This window comes from Heptranchias perlo, chromosome 6 (genome assembly GCF_035084215.1).
Source record: "Heptranchias perlo isolate sHepPer1 chromosome 6, sHepPer1.hap1, whole genome shotgun sequence".
In the NCBI taxonomy this organism is placed as follows: Eukaryota; Metazoa; Chordata; class Chondrichthyes; order Hexanchiformes; family Hexanchidae; genus Heptranchias; species Heptranchias perlo.
Window position 1 is genome coordinate 32,325,288 of NC_090330.1, and position 21,477 is coordinate 32,346,764.

General features: G+C 42.9%; 1 protein-coding gene across 9 annotated transcripts in view; it reads right to left on the bottom strand.

Annotated features, from left to right (window-relative positions):
* The window catches only part of sgcg (sarcoglycan, gamma), a 600,494-nt gene that overhangs the window by 197,879 nt on the left and 381,138 nt on the right, over positions 1-21,477 (bottom strand). For all 9 annotated transcript variants that reach the window (XM_067986061.1, XM_067986062.1, XM_067986057.1 and 6 more), the window contains one exon: positions 11,366-11,467. In XM_067986061.1, coding sequence (XP_067842162.1) covers positions 11,366-11,467 — 102 coding nt within the window. The remainder of the gene's footprint in view (positions 1-11,365; positions 11,468-21,477) is intronic.

Sequence of the window (21,477 nt, forward strand, 5' to 3'; positions counted from 1 at the left end):
ATCTAGTAATTTATAGCCTGAGGCATGGTCTGACAGAGTGTTTAATCTTCCACTTTCCAAAGAACATAAAGGGCTGCAGTTCACCATTAAAGACAAAATTGTGGTGGCGGCAGAAAAGTGAACTAATTGCAGATATCCATGGGAAAAGTGATGAAGGTGTTTGGTTTTTCAAACAAGGTATCAGTCACCTGCTTGATACTAGCATGGACTGCAGAATGGCCGATATTATTGGTGAGCCTGTGGCAGCCTGTAAGGATTGACCTCACCCTGCGTTTGCTTACCAGCGATTAGACTTTGTGATCTTAGCAGGGCACAGCTCCATCTTAACAGCAAAGCAACAGATTTTGCATTACATGGTATAATGCCCCTGTCCTTTTACAACATTGTATCAAATGACTTACTGTGAGCGATGGCATGTGGGATCTACTCGTATTAAAGTATGTTTGGAACGAGTGACTGCTGTGCTGTGTGCATTAATGGATTAAATGCCAAGTTTGAAAAGTCAGAGTTTAAATTGGGGGTGATTTACTTGGGAAGTACTGTACGATTAACGCAGCAACCTTTCCAAGCTGACATTTAATCTATCAACATAAATCATCCCAGAGGTCTATTATTCTCTAATTATAATTGCAAATCCCTAAATACAAAATGGATTTTAATTGTTTCATGAATACATTAAATATGTTTCAGAGCCACCTCTCCTCAATCTAAAGACTACACACATTCATTTGTCGTTGTTCAATCCTTTTTTCTAGTATTAATGTTCAGGTATTAATATACATGAAAAGATGTACCTTGCGGTTAACTATATGCAGCAGGAAGATAAAAAAAATAGCTAAAAGGTTCAACTTGCATGGCTTCCCAGTCAATTATTGTTTTGTTAAACAACTAGAATATTAAACCTTTACTTTCTATCAACTACAAATCATATTTTTTCATGACCGCAATTATTGAATTCTTGATACATTTATTACATTCCTTTTTATTTTAAAAATGATCATTAACTGTATGTTGTTGAAGAACATACTTCAAATATGTTATTTATTACCGTGTTGCATACCATGCCCTTTCTAGGAAGTTTCTACACATAAAAATTGCTAAAATGTGAAAGTACCTCACTGATTAACTGTGAAGTTAAAATGTTACGGCCTGAAAAACTACACCATGTGCTGGTGGCATCACTAATGAATCTGTGGTTAAATGTAATGTTGTATTAAACCATACAGAATACAAAGTCACAGATTTATCCCCTGGCCTGTGCTGAATTCAGCCAAGACATCCGTGGAACAGGGGGAGCTACAATTGCACTTTACATTCCTGGGCTAGCAATGGGGTGTTGAAATTCTGCATTTTGTCCAGTGGATTTTGTATTGTCCAGGATTTCCCTAGACTTTCCACTGTTCCCTCGTTTACCTACTGGTAGTTTGCTCCAAGTGCAATTTAGGTAATGGGATTTCCAGAGCAAATGCTTCAATGTGCAAACACAGCTCCTTAAAGTCGTGCCTCTACTTCCTGTTGTCTGTAAATTGCTGATTCTGCTTTTCTTTCATCTGTATTGTGCTGAGAGGAGCCAGGTGTCTGCCAGTTCACTGGGGAGGGGGAGGACAACTTTATTTTCTGAGAGCGTTCTGCAGGTTATGCTGAGGGAAATGATGGCGAGCATATGTGTCATTTTCGGATATGGGGGTCACCCTCCTCAGCAAGCAGAAGAGGTGGCTAAACAGGCCAATGCAGTGCCTGCAGTAAAGAGGCCATCTTCCCAGACAAGGAACAACTTCCAAATGAATTTCGCCAAGATCAGTGCACTTATCTCTTAACAATATACTGTGATGCCATGCCTGCAACATAAACACATCCACCCAAACAAACTTTCCCTTCAAGCAGCTGCATGCTCATGTGAGATGCTTTCTTATCTTTGCACATCCCTTTACACTAACATTAGCATAAGGAAACCCATATTCATGCAAGACACACCTTTCCTCTTCCTTTCGCAGGTGGTGGGTTGAGCCATTACGTATTCTCCAATACCCACTTGCGTATTCTTTCATTTTGAATTTGAACTAATCTAATATTAGAAGCATGTTTTACAATTCCATCTACCTTTCCTTCCATCTTGAATACTAGGCGTTATTTTCCTGAAATATTCACAAAGGACATGCGAACCCTGCAACAGTTCCCTCACTCAGCCTAATATGAAAGTAAGCATATGATCAGGGTAAAATTGAAGCTAAAGAAAAAGGCATACTCTAAGTGCATAGATAATAAAGGAGAGGATGATAAACGGGAATGAAGAGGTTGGGAAAGAAGTCAAAAGAACAATTAGGAAAGCAAGGAGGAACTATGAGATTAAATTATCAAGGAATATAAAAAGAAATAGTAAAGTATTCTACAGACACAGAAATAACAAAAGAAAAATCAGAATAGGAATAGGGCCAATAAGAGATGCACAAGATAAACTCGCAGGTAATGACAGCGAAATGGCAGAAATATTGAATAGTTACTTTGCCTCAGTATTTACCAGGGAGACTAACAAGGTAAGCAGGACATTAGAAGAAGAGATTAAAAAAGACATTAAATCTCATGGGATCCAAGGTGAGGTAGCCAATTGGATACAAAATTGGCTTGACGACAGAAGACAGAGTGTGGTTGTGGAGGGTTGTTTTTCAAACTGGATGCCTGTGTCCAGCGGTGTGCCTCAGGGATCGGTGCTGGGTCCGCTGTTATTTGTTATTTATATTAATGATTTGGATGAGAATTTAGGAGGCATGGTTAGTAAGTTTGCAGATGACACCAAGATTGGTGGCATTGTGGACAGTGAAGAAGGTTATCTAGGATTGCAACGGGATCTTGATAAATTGGGCCAGTGGGCCGATGAATGGCAGATGGAGTTTAATTTAGATAAATGTGAGGTGATGCATTTTGGTAGATCGAATCGGGCCAGGACCTACTCCGTTAATGGTAGGGCGTTGGGGAGAGTTATAGAACAAAGAGATCTGGGAGTACAGATTCATAGCTCCTTGAAAGTGGAGTCACAGGTGGATAGGGTGGTGAAGAAGGCATTCAGCATGCCTGGTTTCATTGGTCAGAACATTGAATGCAGGAGTTGGGATGTCTTGTTGAAGTTGTACAGGGCATTGGTGAGGCCACACTTGGAGTACTGTGTACAGTTCTGGTCACCCTATTATAGAAAGGATATTATTAAACTAGAAAGAGTGCAGAAAAGATTTACTAGGATGCTACCGGGACTTGATGGTTTGACTTACAGGGAGAGGTTAGACAGACTGGGACTTTTTTCCCTGGAGAGTAGGAGGTTAAGGGGTGATCTTATAGAAGTCTATAAAATAATGAGGGGCATAGATAAGGTAGATAGTCAAAATCTTTTCCCAAAGGTAGGGGAGTCTATAACGAGGGGGCATAGATTTAAGGTGAGAGGGGAGAGATACAAAAGGGTCCAGAGGGGCAATTTTTTCACTCAAAGGGTGGTGAGTGTCTGGAACGAGCTGCCAGAGGCAGTAGTAGAGGCGGGTACAATTTTGTCTTTTAAAAAGCATTTGGACAGTTACATGGGTAAGATGGGTATAGAGGGATATGGGCCAAGTGCAGGCAATTGGGACTAGCTTAGTGGTATAAACTGGGCGATATGGACATGTTGGGCCGAAGGGCCTGTTTCCATGTTGTAACTTCTATGATTCTATGATTCTATGAAAACATTTAAGGTAGAATATAGGGCGATAGTTGATAAACTAATCAAACTTAGGGAGGATAAGAGCCTGGTCCGGATGGACTGCATTCGTGAATATCAAAAGAAGTTAGGGAGGAGATAGCAGTGGCGCTATTACGTATATATAAAAATTCATTAGTAAAGGTAATAGCGCCAGAGGATATTCCTATATTTAAAAAGGGAGAAAGAACAAGTCCAGGAAACTAAATACCAGTTAGCTCAATGGCGGTGGTAGGAAAGATAATGGAATCTTTACTCAAAGATGTAACAGAAAGACATCTAGAGAATGAAAATATAATAAAGAATAGTCAGCACAGATTTCAGAAAGGAAACTCATGCTTGACCAACCTTATTGAATTCTTTGAAGAAGGAACTGAAAGAGTAGACAAGGGTAATGTAGTAGATGTAATATATTTGGACTTTCAAAAGGCTTTTAATAAGGTACCACATTGTAGACTCATGGCTAAGGTCAGAGCACGTGGAATCAGGGGACAGGTAGCAGAATGGCTAGCAAGTTGGCTACAAAACAGAAAACAGAAAGTAGGGGTTAAGGGTAGCTACTCAGACTGACATAAGGTGGGAAGTGGTGGTTCCATGATTGGTGTCTCTTGCTGGGACCACTGTTGTTCACAATTTACATTAACAATTTGGATTTGGAAATCGGAAGTACAATTTCAAAATTTGCGGACAACACCAAATTGGGGAGTGAGATTAACACAAAGGAAGAATGCAAGAGGACGTTAATAAACTGGCGGTATGGGCATATAATTGGCAAATGAATTTCAACAGAGATAAGTGTGAGGTGGTGCATTTTGGTAGGAAGAATAAGGAGGCCACATACTGCTTGGATTAGAAGAGTCTAAATGGGATAGAGGATCAAAGGGATCTAGGAGTACAGATACACAAATCACAAAAAGTAGAGATGCAGGTTAATAAGGCCATAAAAAAGGCAAATCAAGCACTAGGGTTCATTTCTAGAGGGATAGAATTGAAAAGCAAAGAAGTTATGCTAAACTTGTGTAGCACCTCGGTTGGACCACACTTGGGGTATTGTACACAGTTGCGGTCTCCATATTATAGAAAGGATATAGAGGCATTGGAGACGGTGCAAAAAAGATTCACAAGAATGGTATCAGAATGAGAGGATATCCTTATTTGGAAAGGCTGAACAGGCTGGGGCTCTTAAGAGAAAGCTGAGGAGTGACGTGATAGAGGTCTTTAAGATAATGATAGGGTTTGATAGGATAGACTTAGAAAAAATGTTTCCACTTGTGAGGGAGTCCAAAACTAGAGGTCATAAATATAAAATAATCACTATTCAATCCAATAGGGAATTCAGGAGAAACTTCTTTACCCAAAGGGTGGTAAGAACGTGGAACATGCTACCACAAGGAGTAGTTGAGGCAAATAGCATAGATGCATTTAAGGGGTTGCTAGATAAGCACATGAGGGAGAATGGAATAGAGGTATCCTGATAGGATTAGATGAAGTAGGGAAGGAGGAGGCTTGTGTAGAGCATAAACGCCGGCATAGACCAGTTGGGCGGACTGCCCCACTTCTGTGCTGTAGTTTTGATGTAACTCGATGAGATGTATGTGCTTGTTTCATGCATCTATTCTCACCTGTATTAGAGATTATTTTCTCGTATATAGGTGATTGATGGCAAGTGGACTGCCTTTCCAATCTCTACTTAAAGAGGAAAATGGCTCACAAACTGCTGGAAAACATCAGCCAGGAGCCTCAGATTCTCCTGCCACTGAGGGAGCATTGAGGAGAAATAAGAGCTTAGGATTGAAGGAGCACACACAATTGTAGGCGATTGTGTTCTGTGCTTTATAGATGACTGTACAAAAAATTAAAATACACAACGCCAGCAGTAATGCTGCATCTTTTACCAAGGTGGTCAGAGAAAACGCACCAAAAATTCAAACTAAAATTAATAGTCCTTCCCCTACTTTACACTGCCTAGAAACCAGCAACGCCTCATATATGTAGGCACTGTTCTTTTTACAGGTTGGTTATAGGCCTTTGGGGAAGGTGTTTGAAGGGGGCTCCTTTTCAAATCATTATAATACAATTAGCATGCAGCAGGCAGGATGGCGACAGGCATTGCAGAACGACCACATGGCAATTGGAGGTTAAATTGCAGCAGCCTTGTTTTCAAGCAGGGACTGGACAGTAGGCCTCCTCATTCTGGCCTCACTGGGATCACCTAACAATGGGCAATAAAAGTTACATCATCTTGGAAACTGGGTGGAAACTGCGGACACATCAGCTCGCAGTTTCATGATTTCATTTGAAACTCTTATCTTCACTATTTTAGTCGATTTATTTTAAAGACGTTAATCCATCTGCTGAAATACTGGACAGAGGAACATCAAGGCCGATGTATTAAGCATTTGAATGCTAGTACTTCACAGTATAATTTCAATGCCGCTGTGTTTAAGAACTGGCATGCTACCCATTCAAATTACTTTCAAGTATAGATGACCCGAGGATTAAGCAGCTCCACCCACCTATCTACAGAGAATGCAGACTTATTTGGATTTCGGGCTTTTAGCTTATCGTAATGTTCTGGCAGTTTTAAGCAATACTTTACATAGTGCAATGATGGATGGATGGAAAGCTGCCAGGTAACTGCTCAGAGTGAGCTCAAGGAAGCTTTCATCAAAGCGTTCCTTTCAAAGGCTTACACTTGAGCTGATGGGGAGAAACAGTGGCATAAAGAGGAAAAATATGGGAGCATAAAAAAAGTTTTTGGCACTTGAACAATGTACAGCCAGTGAAACAACTGCCATAACTGAGGTAGTGATCCTAAAAGGATCCACAAGAAAGAGAGTCATGACCTGACTAGTTTCCTAAGAAGACAGTCATACCACAGATACATTGGTACACTTCAGTATGGAAAACAAAAGAAGCCACAACAAGACATCCATGGGGTCATTTTGCGATTGTGTGCACCGGTTGTGCCATCATTTGACCGGCATGATGGGGGGGGCGGCAGGGATAAAGGTTCAGACAATCTGCGCTGAGATTGCACAGGCTGGATTTTTACTGCTGGGCCGTGCTGAGATTGTTGGAGACTCTCATTGATGATGCATGAAAATCTCATTAAGCACTAAAAGATTTTAATTTATTGATCCACAGTTTCCCCAGGTTTGCCTGGGAAATGTACAAGCAGTGGTCTAGGTCACCAATTGGTCACAATCAAAGGCCTTTCCTGTTATTCAAGGGTTTTTCCTTAAAGCTGGGTTGTGCTGGTTCAGGGTTGTTCCACAGATAATTGCATTTTTTCACTTTTTGGATGCATTCTTGCATTTTGTTGGGAGCATTTACTAATTCTTTTGTTTTACTGTTTGCGGTTTTTAACTTTTTTGTAACATTTAATTGAGCTTAAAATTAATTTTGAGCACCATCACATGTCACAATGGGCATTCCTCTTGTCCTCAGGGAAGAAGAAGATTCGCCTGCACCTGAGGACGGTGCCGCAGACCCAAGTATGAAGCTCTACAAACCTTGCAGAGCTACTTGGGCATATCAGAAACATGCCTTCACCATGTATCCTTCACCAGGGAGGCCTCTCTACAGGTCATGACTGTGCCTTCAATGTATCATCTTGTTGTAGAAGCAGAAAAGTAGTCTTGACATGTTGGAAGTTAAAGGGGCACATGCACATTTATAGACATGTGTGCAACCTACAGGACAACCTGGGCTTTAGTCAGTGATTATGTATTACATAGCTAGGTTGAGTTACAATGACTTGAGGTTATATCCTTGGAAAATGTGAGTGTGGCAAGCTTTTAATTGTACTTTGCATCTTGAAGGTATGAGGTATGGCTATGGATAGGATACAATGAATAAGCTGCAGGTTTGTGTGAGGGCTTGGCATGGGTGAGCAGTAAATATATAAACATGGTCAGAAAATCATGGGCAGTGCGCATCCAAAACTCTGATATGCAATTCGACGGGAGCTTGAAGTTGAAAAATTACCCTTTAACTAGGTCTGTGTCAACTAGATCTACGGGGTCGATTTTAACTCCCAGAAAGTTTCAGGCAGGCAGGGGATGGGGTGAGTGCAAAACACACTTGCAGGCCCAGATTTCAGGCTCAGGGTATTTTAACTCCCAAGCCCCCTCAGCTGCCCATCTGAATTGGGCCGAAAGTGTCAGCAGGCTGGCAAGCGGGAGTGGAGGTGTGGGCGGTCAGAGGTCGCCAGCCAACACCAAAGGAATGCTCACTGGCAAGAAGGTAAGTCGTGAAGAGGGGGTTTTGGAAGGATCTCACGGGAGGGAAAGTGGGGGGATTCCAGGGCAGGGGAAGCTGCAACTCTCCTTGGGGGCCTAGAGGAGCATTCCTGCTTCTTCTGGCTCCACAAGGGAAAGATTTCTGCTTACCTTAGAGGGCCCCTTCGACATCTGACAGCTTCTGACCTACCTTCGCCTGGCTGAAAATTCCTATTGACATAATGGGACCCCAATTTGCTTAAATTTATGAGGCTCTTACCTGCTTCCCAGCCACCGAACTGCAGTGAGCAGTTAAAATAGTGGCCAGTGGGAACGGGGCTGTAGGACCGAACACTCCATTTTAATGCACCTGCCCTTTTCCCAACGTGCAGGGTGGGTTAAAATTCTCCTCCATTTTTCTTCTAGATGTACTTCTTGTTAATGTTTCCCATACTATTCTGACAGTATAGCCCTGATTACCCAAGTCCAGCATTTGCATTAGGAGGGAGGGCTGGTCTCATCATATTTTGTCATGCAAGCCCCTCCTCTTACTTTCAATAGGCATCCTGCACATGGAAAACATGCACAGGAGTCAAGCCAGCCACACTGTTGGCTGGCAGTTGCAAATTCCAGCCAGACTTGTGCTGGCAAGAAAATTGTAACTCCTAGGACAAATGACTGAACAAAGAAATGCGAGCAAAACTGTCCCCATCACTGATGATGCCTCGAAGGTCATGCTACAGGATGTCAAAGGAGGGTGTGAAGTTCCACTGCAGGATGTAGCAATGAAAGATGCTCTTTTTGGAGCAGAAGGTCACACTCATATGAAGGAGGAGGTGTGAGCTGCATGCAGAGAGGTGGCCAAGAGAAGGAATGTAGTTTCGCAGATCTATTGTGCCTTAGAGTAAATGTGGAAGAATGTTTCTGGTATCCGTAAAAGTGCCAAGATAAATGTAACCTCCTTTTTGTACATGTTGCTCTTTGTTCATAAAGGTGTAGCCCCAATGGAAATGTTTCTCATCCATACCTCAGGGAGGGAGCATGTAGTAAACATGTATCCCTATATGCTGGACTCCTGCTTACAACAGAGGGTGCGGGGCAGTGGGCACACTAATACCTTGCACACTGCAGTTCCAAATTTTGCTTGCATAGAGTACTTGCCTACAGAAACACTATGCTAGCTCATGTGCAAAATCTTCCACCTGGGAGGAAGGTGGTCTGATCGTATGGGTGCTGTTTGGATCTTCTTTACTGTGTTCTGCAAACAGATCTCAAAGCTATGCATAACCACAAGGAAAAGATCAGGAAAGCAGGGAATCTAGCACCATTAAGCAGCTGATGGCAAGTGAAGTGGTGGTCTTTTTAGTAGAGGAACTGCTAAACAGCATTGGCAAGAGCATGTTTGGAGGTGTGTTGCCGCCAACCAATAAGTATGATCCATTTATTAGGATTCTTCATAATATTCTAAATCCTTTTCTTAATCATCATGGTAGCACTGCCCAACTTAAATAAGTGTATGATGCGTGAAATGTCTTATGACATATCTCTTTGAAGGCGTTGTCTTGGGCATGCATTGTAAATGAGTTCCCTTTTCTCATTCTATAGGTTTTTTTTTCCCAAAATGAGGTGAGATGAGGTGGTTCCAAAGACCCTGGGCACATCACAGGAGATTGCATCAAGGACTCCTCCTTCCCCCAGCACCAACACAGATACTAGCACCCTGGAGAATGTAGCTGGTGAGTTTGAGGAGGCCTGTAGGTGAATCACAAGTCACAAGTAGGAGCAAGTGGAGATGGAAGAAGAGGAAGAAGCAAGCTCTGAATAGATTGCAAGCCCACGCCACATGTCAACAGTATGGGTAAGGGAACGGTATCCTACTTGGACTACCTCCAGATAACAGTTAATGCTGCAGCCCGCTGTGCCGCTGCAAATGAGGCCCGGTCCTTAAAATGGACCAAGCCTCCCAGCAGGACTACCAGGCAGCCGATGGGTGCGTACCATCGCCCAGCCGCCCAAATACCGCTCTGTGGCAAAATCTTCCCTGACCCTGGCAGGCCTGTAGCACTCCATGGCACTGCTGATGATTGAACTGCCAGCCTAACTCACTAATTGAACCTGGAAGGATAGAACCTGTCAATGGGGCTAGGATTCTTCCCACTCACCTCCACATAACTCTGCAAGCCGACGGCTAATCTAAGGGTGCAGTAGTGTAGTGGTTATGGTAGTAGACTAGCAGGCCAGAGGTTCATGAGTTCATAATCCCACCATGGCAAGTTATGAAATTGAATGTAATAAATCTGGCAATTTATAGGTTGGAGCCAAGAAATGAAAATGGTGGATTGTTGGAAAAGCTCAACTGTTCATTAATATTCTTCAGTGAAGAGAACTATGTGTGGAGACCCTTAAAGGCTGACAGAAGTGGCCTTACAAGCCCCGCTGCAATTTCCAATGTGTGTGTTCTGCTGGATACCGCTCTGAGTATAAATCCACTCCAGTAGTCCATATATGTAAGTGATTTAATAATTTCTCTGAATGTGATTTTGCCCATTGTGTTGTATGTTTGTAAAAAATGAACACAAAGGCTTTTTTTATAAACATGGCATCCCTTTGAAACTATTTTTTTGAGGCTTGGGTTATGACACCCTCCCTTAATCCCCATGAAGTTTACAACTAGAAATTACTATTGTCAATGTTACTGCCTGAATGCTTAACTCACATATCTGGAACTCTCTCCCCCAAAAAGCTGTTGAGGCTAGGTCAATTGAAAATTTCAAAACTGAGATTGATAGATTTTTGTTAGTTAAGGGTATTAAGGGTTACAAATCCAAATTGGGTAAATGGAGTTAAGATACAGATCAGCCATGATCTAATTGAATGGTAGAACAGGCACGAGGGGCTGAATGGTCTACTCCTGTTCCTATGTTCCTTCCTATATTCCTATATCAATCCCTCCCTCTGCTATTTTAATATAGGCAGTAAACCACTTAATGCCCCCAGTGAAATAGCAGAAAAAGGAATTTGATACGAGCCTGTTCAGCTTTTGTACAATAAGATCATCAACTGTAATTTCCAGGCTTATAAGCTCATTAATACATTTCATGGAGCATTACAAAGGTCACCTTCAACCTCTCCGTCCTCTCCAATTACCACCTCATTAAAAGACAGAAAATCAGGTATATTGCCTCCGTGCCAGAATTCCCAATGTGCACTCCAGGCCTAGGAAGTTCTGCAAGGGGAGCTCTAAATCATTAAATTTGCCCTTATACAAAGGTAAGTTGTTGCTGAGTTCTAACAGTAATTAGCAATAATTATTAGCAGTTGTTGAGACTCTTGACAAGTTCACATATCTTAATAACTCCTAATATTAAATAATCTTGCTTCACTGGAATTCTACACCAGTTTCTTTGTACTCACTACATACCATTCTGGAGCGAATTTCTTTGGCATACAACGGGAAGAGAAACTCTGAATCTCCTTCCAGCCGAATCCCATTTTCTGTGACTCTCAGGTGTCCCATTCCACCCTACAGGAAAATAAAATGAAACACAAATCAAATAGTTGCACCATACAGCAGTAACTGATTGGCAATTTCAAAATTGCATCTGAGAGGAGAGGTAGCAGAAGTATGTTATTATATATTCTGAATGTAGTTAAAGGCCCAGTGATGTCATGGCTGTTTAAATCATTGAACGCTGCAGTCACATTTCTGTACCAGTATATGTCAGAATAGTGAAATGATATCATCGCACGCAGGCGGGAGTCAAAATAGGTCAGGGGTCAGGCCACTGCCGGGGACCTAGGGAAATGGATTGGTGGAGGGAGGGTCGACAAATTCCCACTCGGGGGCAGGGGGGAAGCCCGGGGCAGCGGAGGGCCAAGGTATCGTTGAGGGGTCAGGAGGATCACTCCTGCTCCTCCTGTCCCATGACAGACCGTAAATCTTTTAATAAAAATGCATTTACCTTGGTCTGGATTCTTTGCTGCCAGCAGTTTTTGCTGGTGAGCTGGAGACTGTGCAGGATGCAGATGGGCCCATGGTTAAAATGATGTGCGCCTCCCGATGAACGTCATTGAGATGTGACACTGCCATTTAAATTAAGACCACACTCCTCCCGGGCAGGCAGCCTTTTTGTGCCTGAAGTCAGGTAAGTAAAGATAGTGGGGGGCAGGAGCACATCGGAAATGCCGGACAAACCATCCCACTATCTTAACCTCCTGACTGCTCCGTTCAAGGGATATGGGGATAGGGCAGGAAAGTCGAGTTGAGATAGAAGATCAGCCATGATCTCATTGAATGGAGGAGCAGGCTCGAGAGGCCATATGGCCTACACTTGCTCCTATTTCTTATGTTCTTATGTTCCCGTCGGGCAGAGGAGATTAAAATCGGCCCTAGTCGTTCAAATAATCATCCTGAGGATTCAGGATGTTATATCTAGTTAGTGACCCCATGATGGAAGACAACGGGTTATGAAGCATGCTACAGGTTAAATCACAGGTTACAATTTTATTACTTATTTCTCAGTGCAAGACTCCCTCAGTAGAAGGTATTTTACCCATTTTTTGTTTCTGAGTCTCTTCATGCAGTACATCATCCCTGGCTGAGGAGATGGGTGAATGAGAAAATACTGTAACTAGAGCACAGACCACAGTGACATTCCCTCTCTTCCTACACTTGCCCTCTGCCTACAATAGCCCTCTGCCTACAATACCATAATTGACATCAGAAATTCAGTTTGCTGGGGGAAGGGGGACAAAGATTATAGAGACACATTTGCAAGCTGGTATTTCATGCTGTAATGTATTAGAAAGGAGAAAGAACTTGAAATTATATAGCAGCTTTCATGTTCTCAGACTGTCCCAAAGTACTTTGCAGGCAATGAATTACTTTAGAATTGTAGTCACTTGTTGTTATGTAGATAAATGTCAATTTGTGCATAGTAAGATTCCACAAGCAGAAAATGAGATAAATGACCAAGTGCCCTGATTTGGTGGTGTTGGTTGAGTGATAAATGTTGGACAGAAAATCAGGAGAACTCGCCTGCGATTTTTTATTCCAAATAGTGCCATGGGATCTTTTACATGCACCTGACCACGCAGACGGGGGCCTCAGTTTAACACCTCATCCACAAGGTGGCACCTCTGCCAGTGCAGCACTTCCCTCACTACTGCACTGAAGTGTTAACCTAATTTACATGCTAACTCATGTGGTGGGGCTTGAACCTACACTGATCTGACTTAAAGATAGGGAGCGATGCCAACTGAGCCAAACTTTCAAATGTTAAATGAGCATGGTTGATATTTCAATTACCTATGAGTTACAGGCACTGCATGAGGTCTTTCTAGCAAAAAGTACTCAACTCTGCAAGAAAAGAAACACTAAGGTGGTAATTTGCTGAGTAAGCACTGGTAATGGAGAACCTCATCTGCCAAAAGCACATATTGGAAAAGCACAGGCATTCTGCATGGGATTTTCCATCCATTGGAGAGGAAATTTCAGGCAGCACATCTGTGAGTTTCCGATGTATGCTACTATCAGGCAAAGTTCCTTGCCGCAAGTACGTACTTGGCAAATTAACTCTAATTTCTATGGTAAAATGGTGCTAATTTTGATCAATTTAATATTTGCTGCCATTTTTAAGCATCAGAGAAAATGGGCCAAATGTCCCGAGACCCTGTGGCATCAGTTGGGGTCTCGCACACAGCAGGTGCTGTATTAGAAAATGGCGGGTATACTGCTTGTGATTTTTTGTGCATTGACTTTAATAGATAGAAAATCATGAACTACCCGCTAATGAATTTACAATAAGACACCCCCTGGTTGCAAGGCCCTGTCGGTGGTATGGGTTCTTGGAAAATTTTGCTCAATATGAGCTCTTCGGACAGTTCCCTTATTTCACTGTAGGATCGATTTCTCAATTCAGCAAGTAAGTCTCAAAGAATCAGGCAAGCAGGTCCTGAAATTAATGGAAAAGAAAATCGGGAGGAGTGGAGTAAAACCTTGAGCGCAGCACCCTCAAATGGAGTAGACCTGCTCCTTTGCCTCCTGCACTCCATTCTTCCAAACTTCAATCCTTTTTCCAGATCTTCAGTGTAGCTCTCTTTTAAACGAGCTAGCTCAATGGATATTCCACATATACATGAAACACACTTCCTGCATTTAGGACAATGTGCGGGCATTGTGGATGTGTTATTGTAATGAGCTAACCTTGCAAAATCAACGTCACCTGTGTAGGCAAAATGCGCACAGTGCAATCTGGCCACAGTAAGACTGCACCAGGACTGGATAGTCAGCCTTTATATTTAACTCTCTTCCCTTCTATATACTCTTTTAAAAAAAAATAATTTCTCTGTAAGGCTTATTAAGTGGTTTGACCTACCTTGATGAGAATGGGCAAGTGTGTGTCTATAAACTCCTTTAACATGCTTTCATGCAGAGGATTCAGTTTACACCATGAAGTTGCTAGAAATTTGTTTGCGAGCAATTATTTATTTTGTTTTGTCTGGTTGATTTAGAACATGGATGACCTGAGCTTTTAGAAGTCAGCACACATTTCAGTAGATTTACTTGTGTTATATTAGGACTCTTGGAGTGATTCCACTCCAAACCACAGGATTCTCAGATATCTCTTACAGAAAGAGACATTACATAAATTGAGTTTATCTCCCAGGTCAGGAAGACTTTATAACTCAACAGTGGTAAAGTCACAAGTGAATTATGAAGTTCTTACTCATGAAGGGATAAAATCAGCATCCCACTGTTCCCCTCTGTGTGTTCCAATTACACCACATATCAAACATTTGAACACAAACTACTTTGGCATTTATTAAAAAGTTGCTTTCAAGTCCATTCAAACAGTTGAACATCGTTACAGGAATCTCATCAGACTAAGTATGCAAATTGCCAATTACATTGTCAATGTAGCATCTGTGTCTTAAGTCATGGCCCACATCAGAAATACGTGAATAAATCATGGTCAATTCATCCCGTGTCAGTAAAATCAAAGCCTCCACTCTATGGCAATCATTCAATAACCGCCGCCATGATTTCTTCCAATTCCTGGCGTCTGTCTGACAATCAGCTCAGAGAGCAAATTGTAAACATAAGCCTATATTTTTCTTTAAAATTTTCTCCCCTCCTTTCATGTAGGCACTAACTCATACAGGGGTATAGTTCCACAGGCACTTGTCTGTTACCTCACCAGAGTGGATATTATTTTTGCATGTGAGCCCAGACAATGATTTGTGGCAGACAATTTGACTTCACAGCTGAGCCTGATCCTGTTTGTATCCAGTGCCAACAAGCACATACACCAGCAAGGGTCCCTGGCTGATTTCTTCCCTTCCATAGGCCATGGATGCTGAGGTCAAATAATAACAAATAACACCAGAGCTACTTTTGTTCCAGATGGACTTCCCTGTTTAGTTTTTTTCTTGTCATGAATCCATTTGATAGCATTTCTGTTATTTTCCACCTGGGTATGTTGTAAACTTTATGCTCATAAAGACAAGGGATGTTTGCAATGGTAAATGGGATATTTGTCCTCTTTTTGTGCCCAGTGACAGAAACAAGCATTCCCAGGTCGAGAAAAATATAGATTAACTGAAAATCATGTTTTTTCCACACTCATCAGCAATGTTGCGAAAAGTTGGTTTAGAAACTCTCAGTCATTACCACATGCATTTAATTTCCTTTGTACTTTAACCCATCTGTGGCTTTCTCTAACCCTTTGTCTTCTAAATTGGACAATGGCTAAATCAAAAGCAAAATACTGCAGATGATGGAAATCTGAAATAAGAACAGAAATTGCTGGAAATACTCAGCAGGTCAGGCAGCGTCTATGGAGAGAGAAACAGAGTTAATGTTTCAAGTGGATGATCTTTCATCATCCCTTCCATGACCAGCATTTGCATGCTCGGCATTTCTTTCTTCACCTATCTTATTAAGTGCAGCTTCACACATTGGGCCATGCAGATTGCATCCAGTCATTGTCAAATGATCAATATTTGCTTCTGTTTCAGTAGAAGCAGACAACTCACAACAAGAGGCAGATAGAGGATAGCAAATGGAGGCGTCGGGGCGGGGGTGGTGGAGGAGGTCAAAAACACTGCATGATCTTTAATGAGCAGACCCTACAATTTCAGGGGCAGGACTTGGAGGAGCAGGCAGGAAACATTGGAGAGTTTGTGCAACACTTATCCTTCCTTTCTCACTCTATTAACACACAAGCACCGACACATAAGCTTGCATATATCAGTAGCTCCATGCCAGCTGTCTGGCAAAGCCTGCTGTTCAAGAAGTTGCTCTGAAGACCTGCTCCTAACACTTTTCCTTTATTCATCTCTGCAGGTATGGCATCAGGACTGACCCAGTACCTTACCTAACACCATATCATACCATCTCACACATCTCCATTCACCCAGCTCTATAAACATAAGTTGTTGTTAATAATTGCTAGCAGGTGCAGGAACTCACCATGTAGGGAGTCACTATGCCAGTCTATGCCCTTCCGGGCAGGCACAGCTCATTTACACTGCAACATGCCAAAGCACTATACAACCCTCCTACAATTTATTCTATATAGTCTTGTATTTAACTGGCTTGATCAACATATTAGAAAAACTTTGCAATAAAAAATATCTTCACATTATGTTGCAGTCGTTATCTGTATGGTGCATGTCTTGGTTAATAATCAGTTCTTTGTATGTTGTCAACAAGACCACAAAAACATTTGTCAGAAATCACCGGTCTAACTGAGAAATCTTGAAAGGTCAAACGGCAACTGTTATATTCACACCCCAACAGAGTTATTAAATTGAAATCAAGTGTATTGCAGAACTTAGTATTGACTATGAGCATGGATTGTTTTGCTGCAATTTATTTTGACATAGTCAATCGCAGTGTTGTTCAATACATTAGTCACTAGCCACATGTCGCTAATTGGGAGTAGAGGGGCATGATTTTTACTTGGAGCCGGGAAGAGAGCGGGTGGGTAGATTTTCTTGTGGGAAATCCGGAGGTGAAGCGAGCACGTCTGAATCTGCAATCGTAACTCAATTGAAGGCAATTATTTTTGCTTCCGGGTTTCGCGTCTCCAAGTTGCACAGCAGGCATACTGCGCACCCACATGACACGACCTGAGACGCGATCTGATGTCCACTATTTAAAGGGCCAATGCAAAAATGGACTTTGGAGGAGAAAGGAGGAAATAAAGATATGGATTCTAAGAGAGCAAGGGCAGCACCCAGGTTCACAGATGCTTGGCTTGAAGTATTGCTGGGTGCAGTGAGAACCAGGATGGAGGTCATCTACCCAAGGATGGGAGGAAGAAATCTGGTTCTGCCACTGAGAAGGCATGGCTGGAGGTGACAGAAGAGGTCAGCAGCAGGAGCACGGTGCCCAGGTCTCGGCTGCAATGCAGGAGGCCGTTTAATGACCTAACCAGGTCAGGAAAAATTAGTACAATTGTTGATTCACCCTCATCCTGTGTTGTACAACACCTTCCCTCTCACTCTGTCTTGGCAAGCATGCTCCATCACTTCACTCCTCATACCCACTTAAGTTTCAGCAGCAGCCATCCTTTACTTCATATGCACTTCCTCACCTATCCATTTATCCACCCATCACTGCCACTCACCCCAATCTTGATGCAATGTGATGCATCTGTCTGATAGTCACCCTCACCCAATGCACTGCATCCATCGGGTGAATACGTGATCTTCAGTCACGCACTGCTCTTTTGCCCCTTGTAGGAGAAGAGAGCACAATACGCAAGGGAGAGGGCAAGGACTGGAGATGGCCCTGCACAAATTGTCCAGCTGGCAGATGCAGAGGTCATGGAGATAAGTGAGACATCTGCATCCCTATCCATCAGAGATGGAGAGACTGGGAACCCGCAGATCCCTGGTGACAGAACTTAAACATCTTTCACGCACATGATGACTTTATTTCATCAATGACTGAATAATGAGAAACCTGAGAATGGTGATTGGCAAGATTGTTACTTTGCCATTGCTAATCCATATCGCTTTCTGTTGTCTTCCAGGGCCTTCACACCTAGAAGAAAAATGTGGAAAGATGGATGACATCAATTCCTCAGAGGACCTCATTCCTTCTGAGGGTACACAGCCACAGAACATACAGCCATGCATCAGTGCAGATATTCTGCTCAGCTGGACACAGATGCGGAACCCCAGGGGCCATAACAGAATTACATAGAATGTACAGCACAGAAACAGGCCATTCAGCCCAACAGGTCCATGCCAGGTGTTTAGACTCCACCGAGCCTCCTCCCTCCATTCTTCATCTAACACTATCAACATATCCTTCTATTCCTTTCTCCCTCATGTGTTTATCTAGCTTCCCCTTAAAGGTATCTATGCTAGTCGCCTCAACTACCCCTTGTGGTAGAGAGTTCCATATTCTAACCACTCTCTAGGTAAAGAAGTTTCTCCTGAATTCCCTATTGGATTTATTAGTGACTACCTTATATTCATGGCCCCTAGTTCTGGTCTCCCCCACAAGTGGAAACATCTTCTCTACGTCTACCCTATCAATCCCTTTCATAATCTTAAAGACCTCTTTCAGGTCACTCCTCAGTCTTCTCTTTTCTGGAGAAAAGAGCCCCAACCTATTCAATCTTGCCTGATAAGTATAACCTCTCAGTTTTGGTATCATCCTAGTAAATCTTTTTTACATCTTCTCCAGTGCCTCTATATCCTTTTTATAATATGGAGACCAGAAATGTTCACAGTACTCCAAGTGTGGTCTAACCAAGGTTCTATACAAGTTTAACATAACTTCTCTGCTTTTTAATTCTGTCCTTCTAGAAATGAACCCCAGTGCTTGTTTTTTTTATGGCCTTATTAACCTGCGTCACTACTTTTAGTGATTTCCCCAGATCCCTCTGCTCCACTACCCCATTTAAACTCTTAATATCCAAACAGTATATGGCCCTCTTATTATTCGTACCAAAATGTAATACTGCATACTTATCTATATTGAAATTCATTTGCCAATTACACGCCCATTCTGCAAGTTTATTAATGTCTTCCTGTATTTTGTTGCAGTCTTCCTCAGAAATAACTACCCTCAATTTGGTGTCTTCCGCAAATTTTGAAATTGTACTTCTGATTCCCGAGTCCAAATTGTTTATGTAAATGGTGAACAACAGTGGTCCCAGCACCAATCCTTGTGGAACACCACTTCCCACCATTTGCCAGTCTGAGTAACTACCTTTAACCCCTACTCTCTATTTTCTGTTTTGGGGCCAGCTTGCTATCCATTCTGCTACTTATCCCCTGACTCCACATCCTCTGAGCTTAGTCATGAGTCTACTATGTGGTACCTTATCGAAGGTCTTTTGAAAATCATCGTTGAGAATAAGAATGATTGAGGTACAGCTGCACCTTTGCGAGGTACTGGAAAACGTTCCACACACACTCTTCACAATAGCGGAGAGGATGGAGGAGTCCAACTCCAGCATTAATGGATTGATGTCACATGTAATTGTGAGAATGTCTGCCGTGGAGAGAGTGACCACCTGCATGGAGCACGGCTCTCAAATGAGGCTATGAAGGCCATGACCACGGCCGTGCATATTTTGGAAGCCGGTACGCTTGTCGCCTTAAACAGGATGACAGATACTTTATCCATGACCTTACAACGCGGCACATAGGTGCACCAAGCTGCTGTCCAGCAGAGTGGTAGGAGTGACATTGCGCTGGCCCGGGAGAGGGATAATGGTGAAAGGGGACATGGAAGTGGGGACTCCACTCAAAGCGCTCCCACCTCCCACCCATTGCCCCCCCCCCTCAACCAGTACCCGAAATGCTGCCTCCTCTTCTGATGACCAAGTCTGTCCCTGCACAGGTGCAGGTGGAGCAGTCTTTGACCAGGCCCTCATGGGCTCCAAAACCCAGTGGTCGTAGGCCAAAAGCATCTCAGCAGTCAGGACAGGGATTTGATCGTCCTGCCTCTACCTCTGCTGAAGCCACAGGGGACGCACCCTGTAGAAGCAGCAGGAAGCCTAAGTTCAAGCAATTGAAGTTCACCAAGGGTATGCACAAGGGAGCTGAAGAAATGTTATGTTGTTAAGTTTCCTTTTTTTATATATTGGCACATTAAATGTATTGATTAGCACCACTTCCTTGTCTTGGCCATTATTGCGTCCCGAGTGATAAGTTGCCCTTTCATTGGCTTCATGATGAATGCCAATACATGACGGTACCCATTGGGCGGATGTGAAATGGGTGTTTGTGTGGTTGAAGAACTGTTTTGTGCAAAGGGAGTGGGGGGTGGTGGTTAGTGGTGGTAGTTATGCCAGACAGCCTGAGTATCTCAATGCATTTCTTTTGCCACTGTTATTAAGAGAACCTGTGAGAGATGAGGCCATCACTGGCATCCCGGGCAGTGAGGTGCGCAGCTGGTCTGGCGATGGATGCACCATCATCATATTCCTCCTCCTCCTCATCCTCTTCCTCTTCTTCAATGTTGTCACCAACAGAGGATGATTGACGAGCGCCTTCATCCTCCACTATCTGTAAACCTCTCCACTGAGTTATGCTGTGCTGGACGCAGCACACCACGATTATTCTGGAGAGCCTCGCTGGCGAGTACTGAAGGGAGCCTCCAGACCTATCCAGGCACCTGAAGCGCATCGTGAACATGCCTATGGCTTGCTCAATGACACACCTGGTGATGACAGAAACATAGAAACATAGAAAATAAGAGCAGGAGTAGGTCATTCGACCCTTCAAGCCTGCTCCGCCATTCAATATGATCATGGTTGATCCTTTATCTCAATACAATATTCCCACTCTCTCCCCATACCCCTTGATGTCTTTTGTGTCTAGAAATCTATCTAGCTCCTTCTTGAATATATTCAGTGACTTGGCCTCCACAGCCTTCTGTGGTAGAGAATTCCACAGGTTCACCACCCACTGAGTGAAGAAATTTCTCCTCATCTCAGTCCTAAATGTCCTACCCTGTATCCTGAGACTGTGATCCCTCGTTCTGGACCCCCCGGCCAGGGTAAACATCCTCCCTGCATCCAATCTGTCTAGCTCTGTCAGAATTTTGTATGTGTCATTGAGATCCCCTCTCATTCTTCTAAACTCGAGTGAATAGAGGCCGAGTCGACCCAATCTCTCCTCATATGACAGGCCTGCCATCCCAGGAATCAGTCTGGTGAACCTTCGCTGCATTCCCTCTCTGGCAAGTATATCCTTTCTTAGGTAAGGAGACCAAAATTGCACACAATACTCCAGGTGTGGTCTCACCAAGGCCCTGTATAACTGCAGTAAGACATCATCCTTGCTCCTGTACTCAAATCCTCTTGCAATGAAGGCCAACATACCATTTGCCTTCCTAACTGCGGGCTGCACCTGCATGTTTGCTTTCAGTGACTGGTGTACAAGGACACCAATGTCCCTTTGCACATCACCATTTCCCAATCTATCACCATTTAAATAAGACTCTGCCTTTCTGTTTTTCCTTCCGAATTGGATAACTTCACATTTATCTACATTATACTG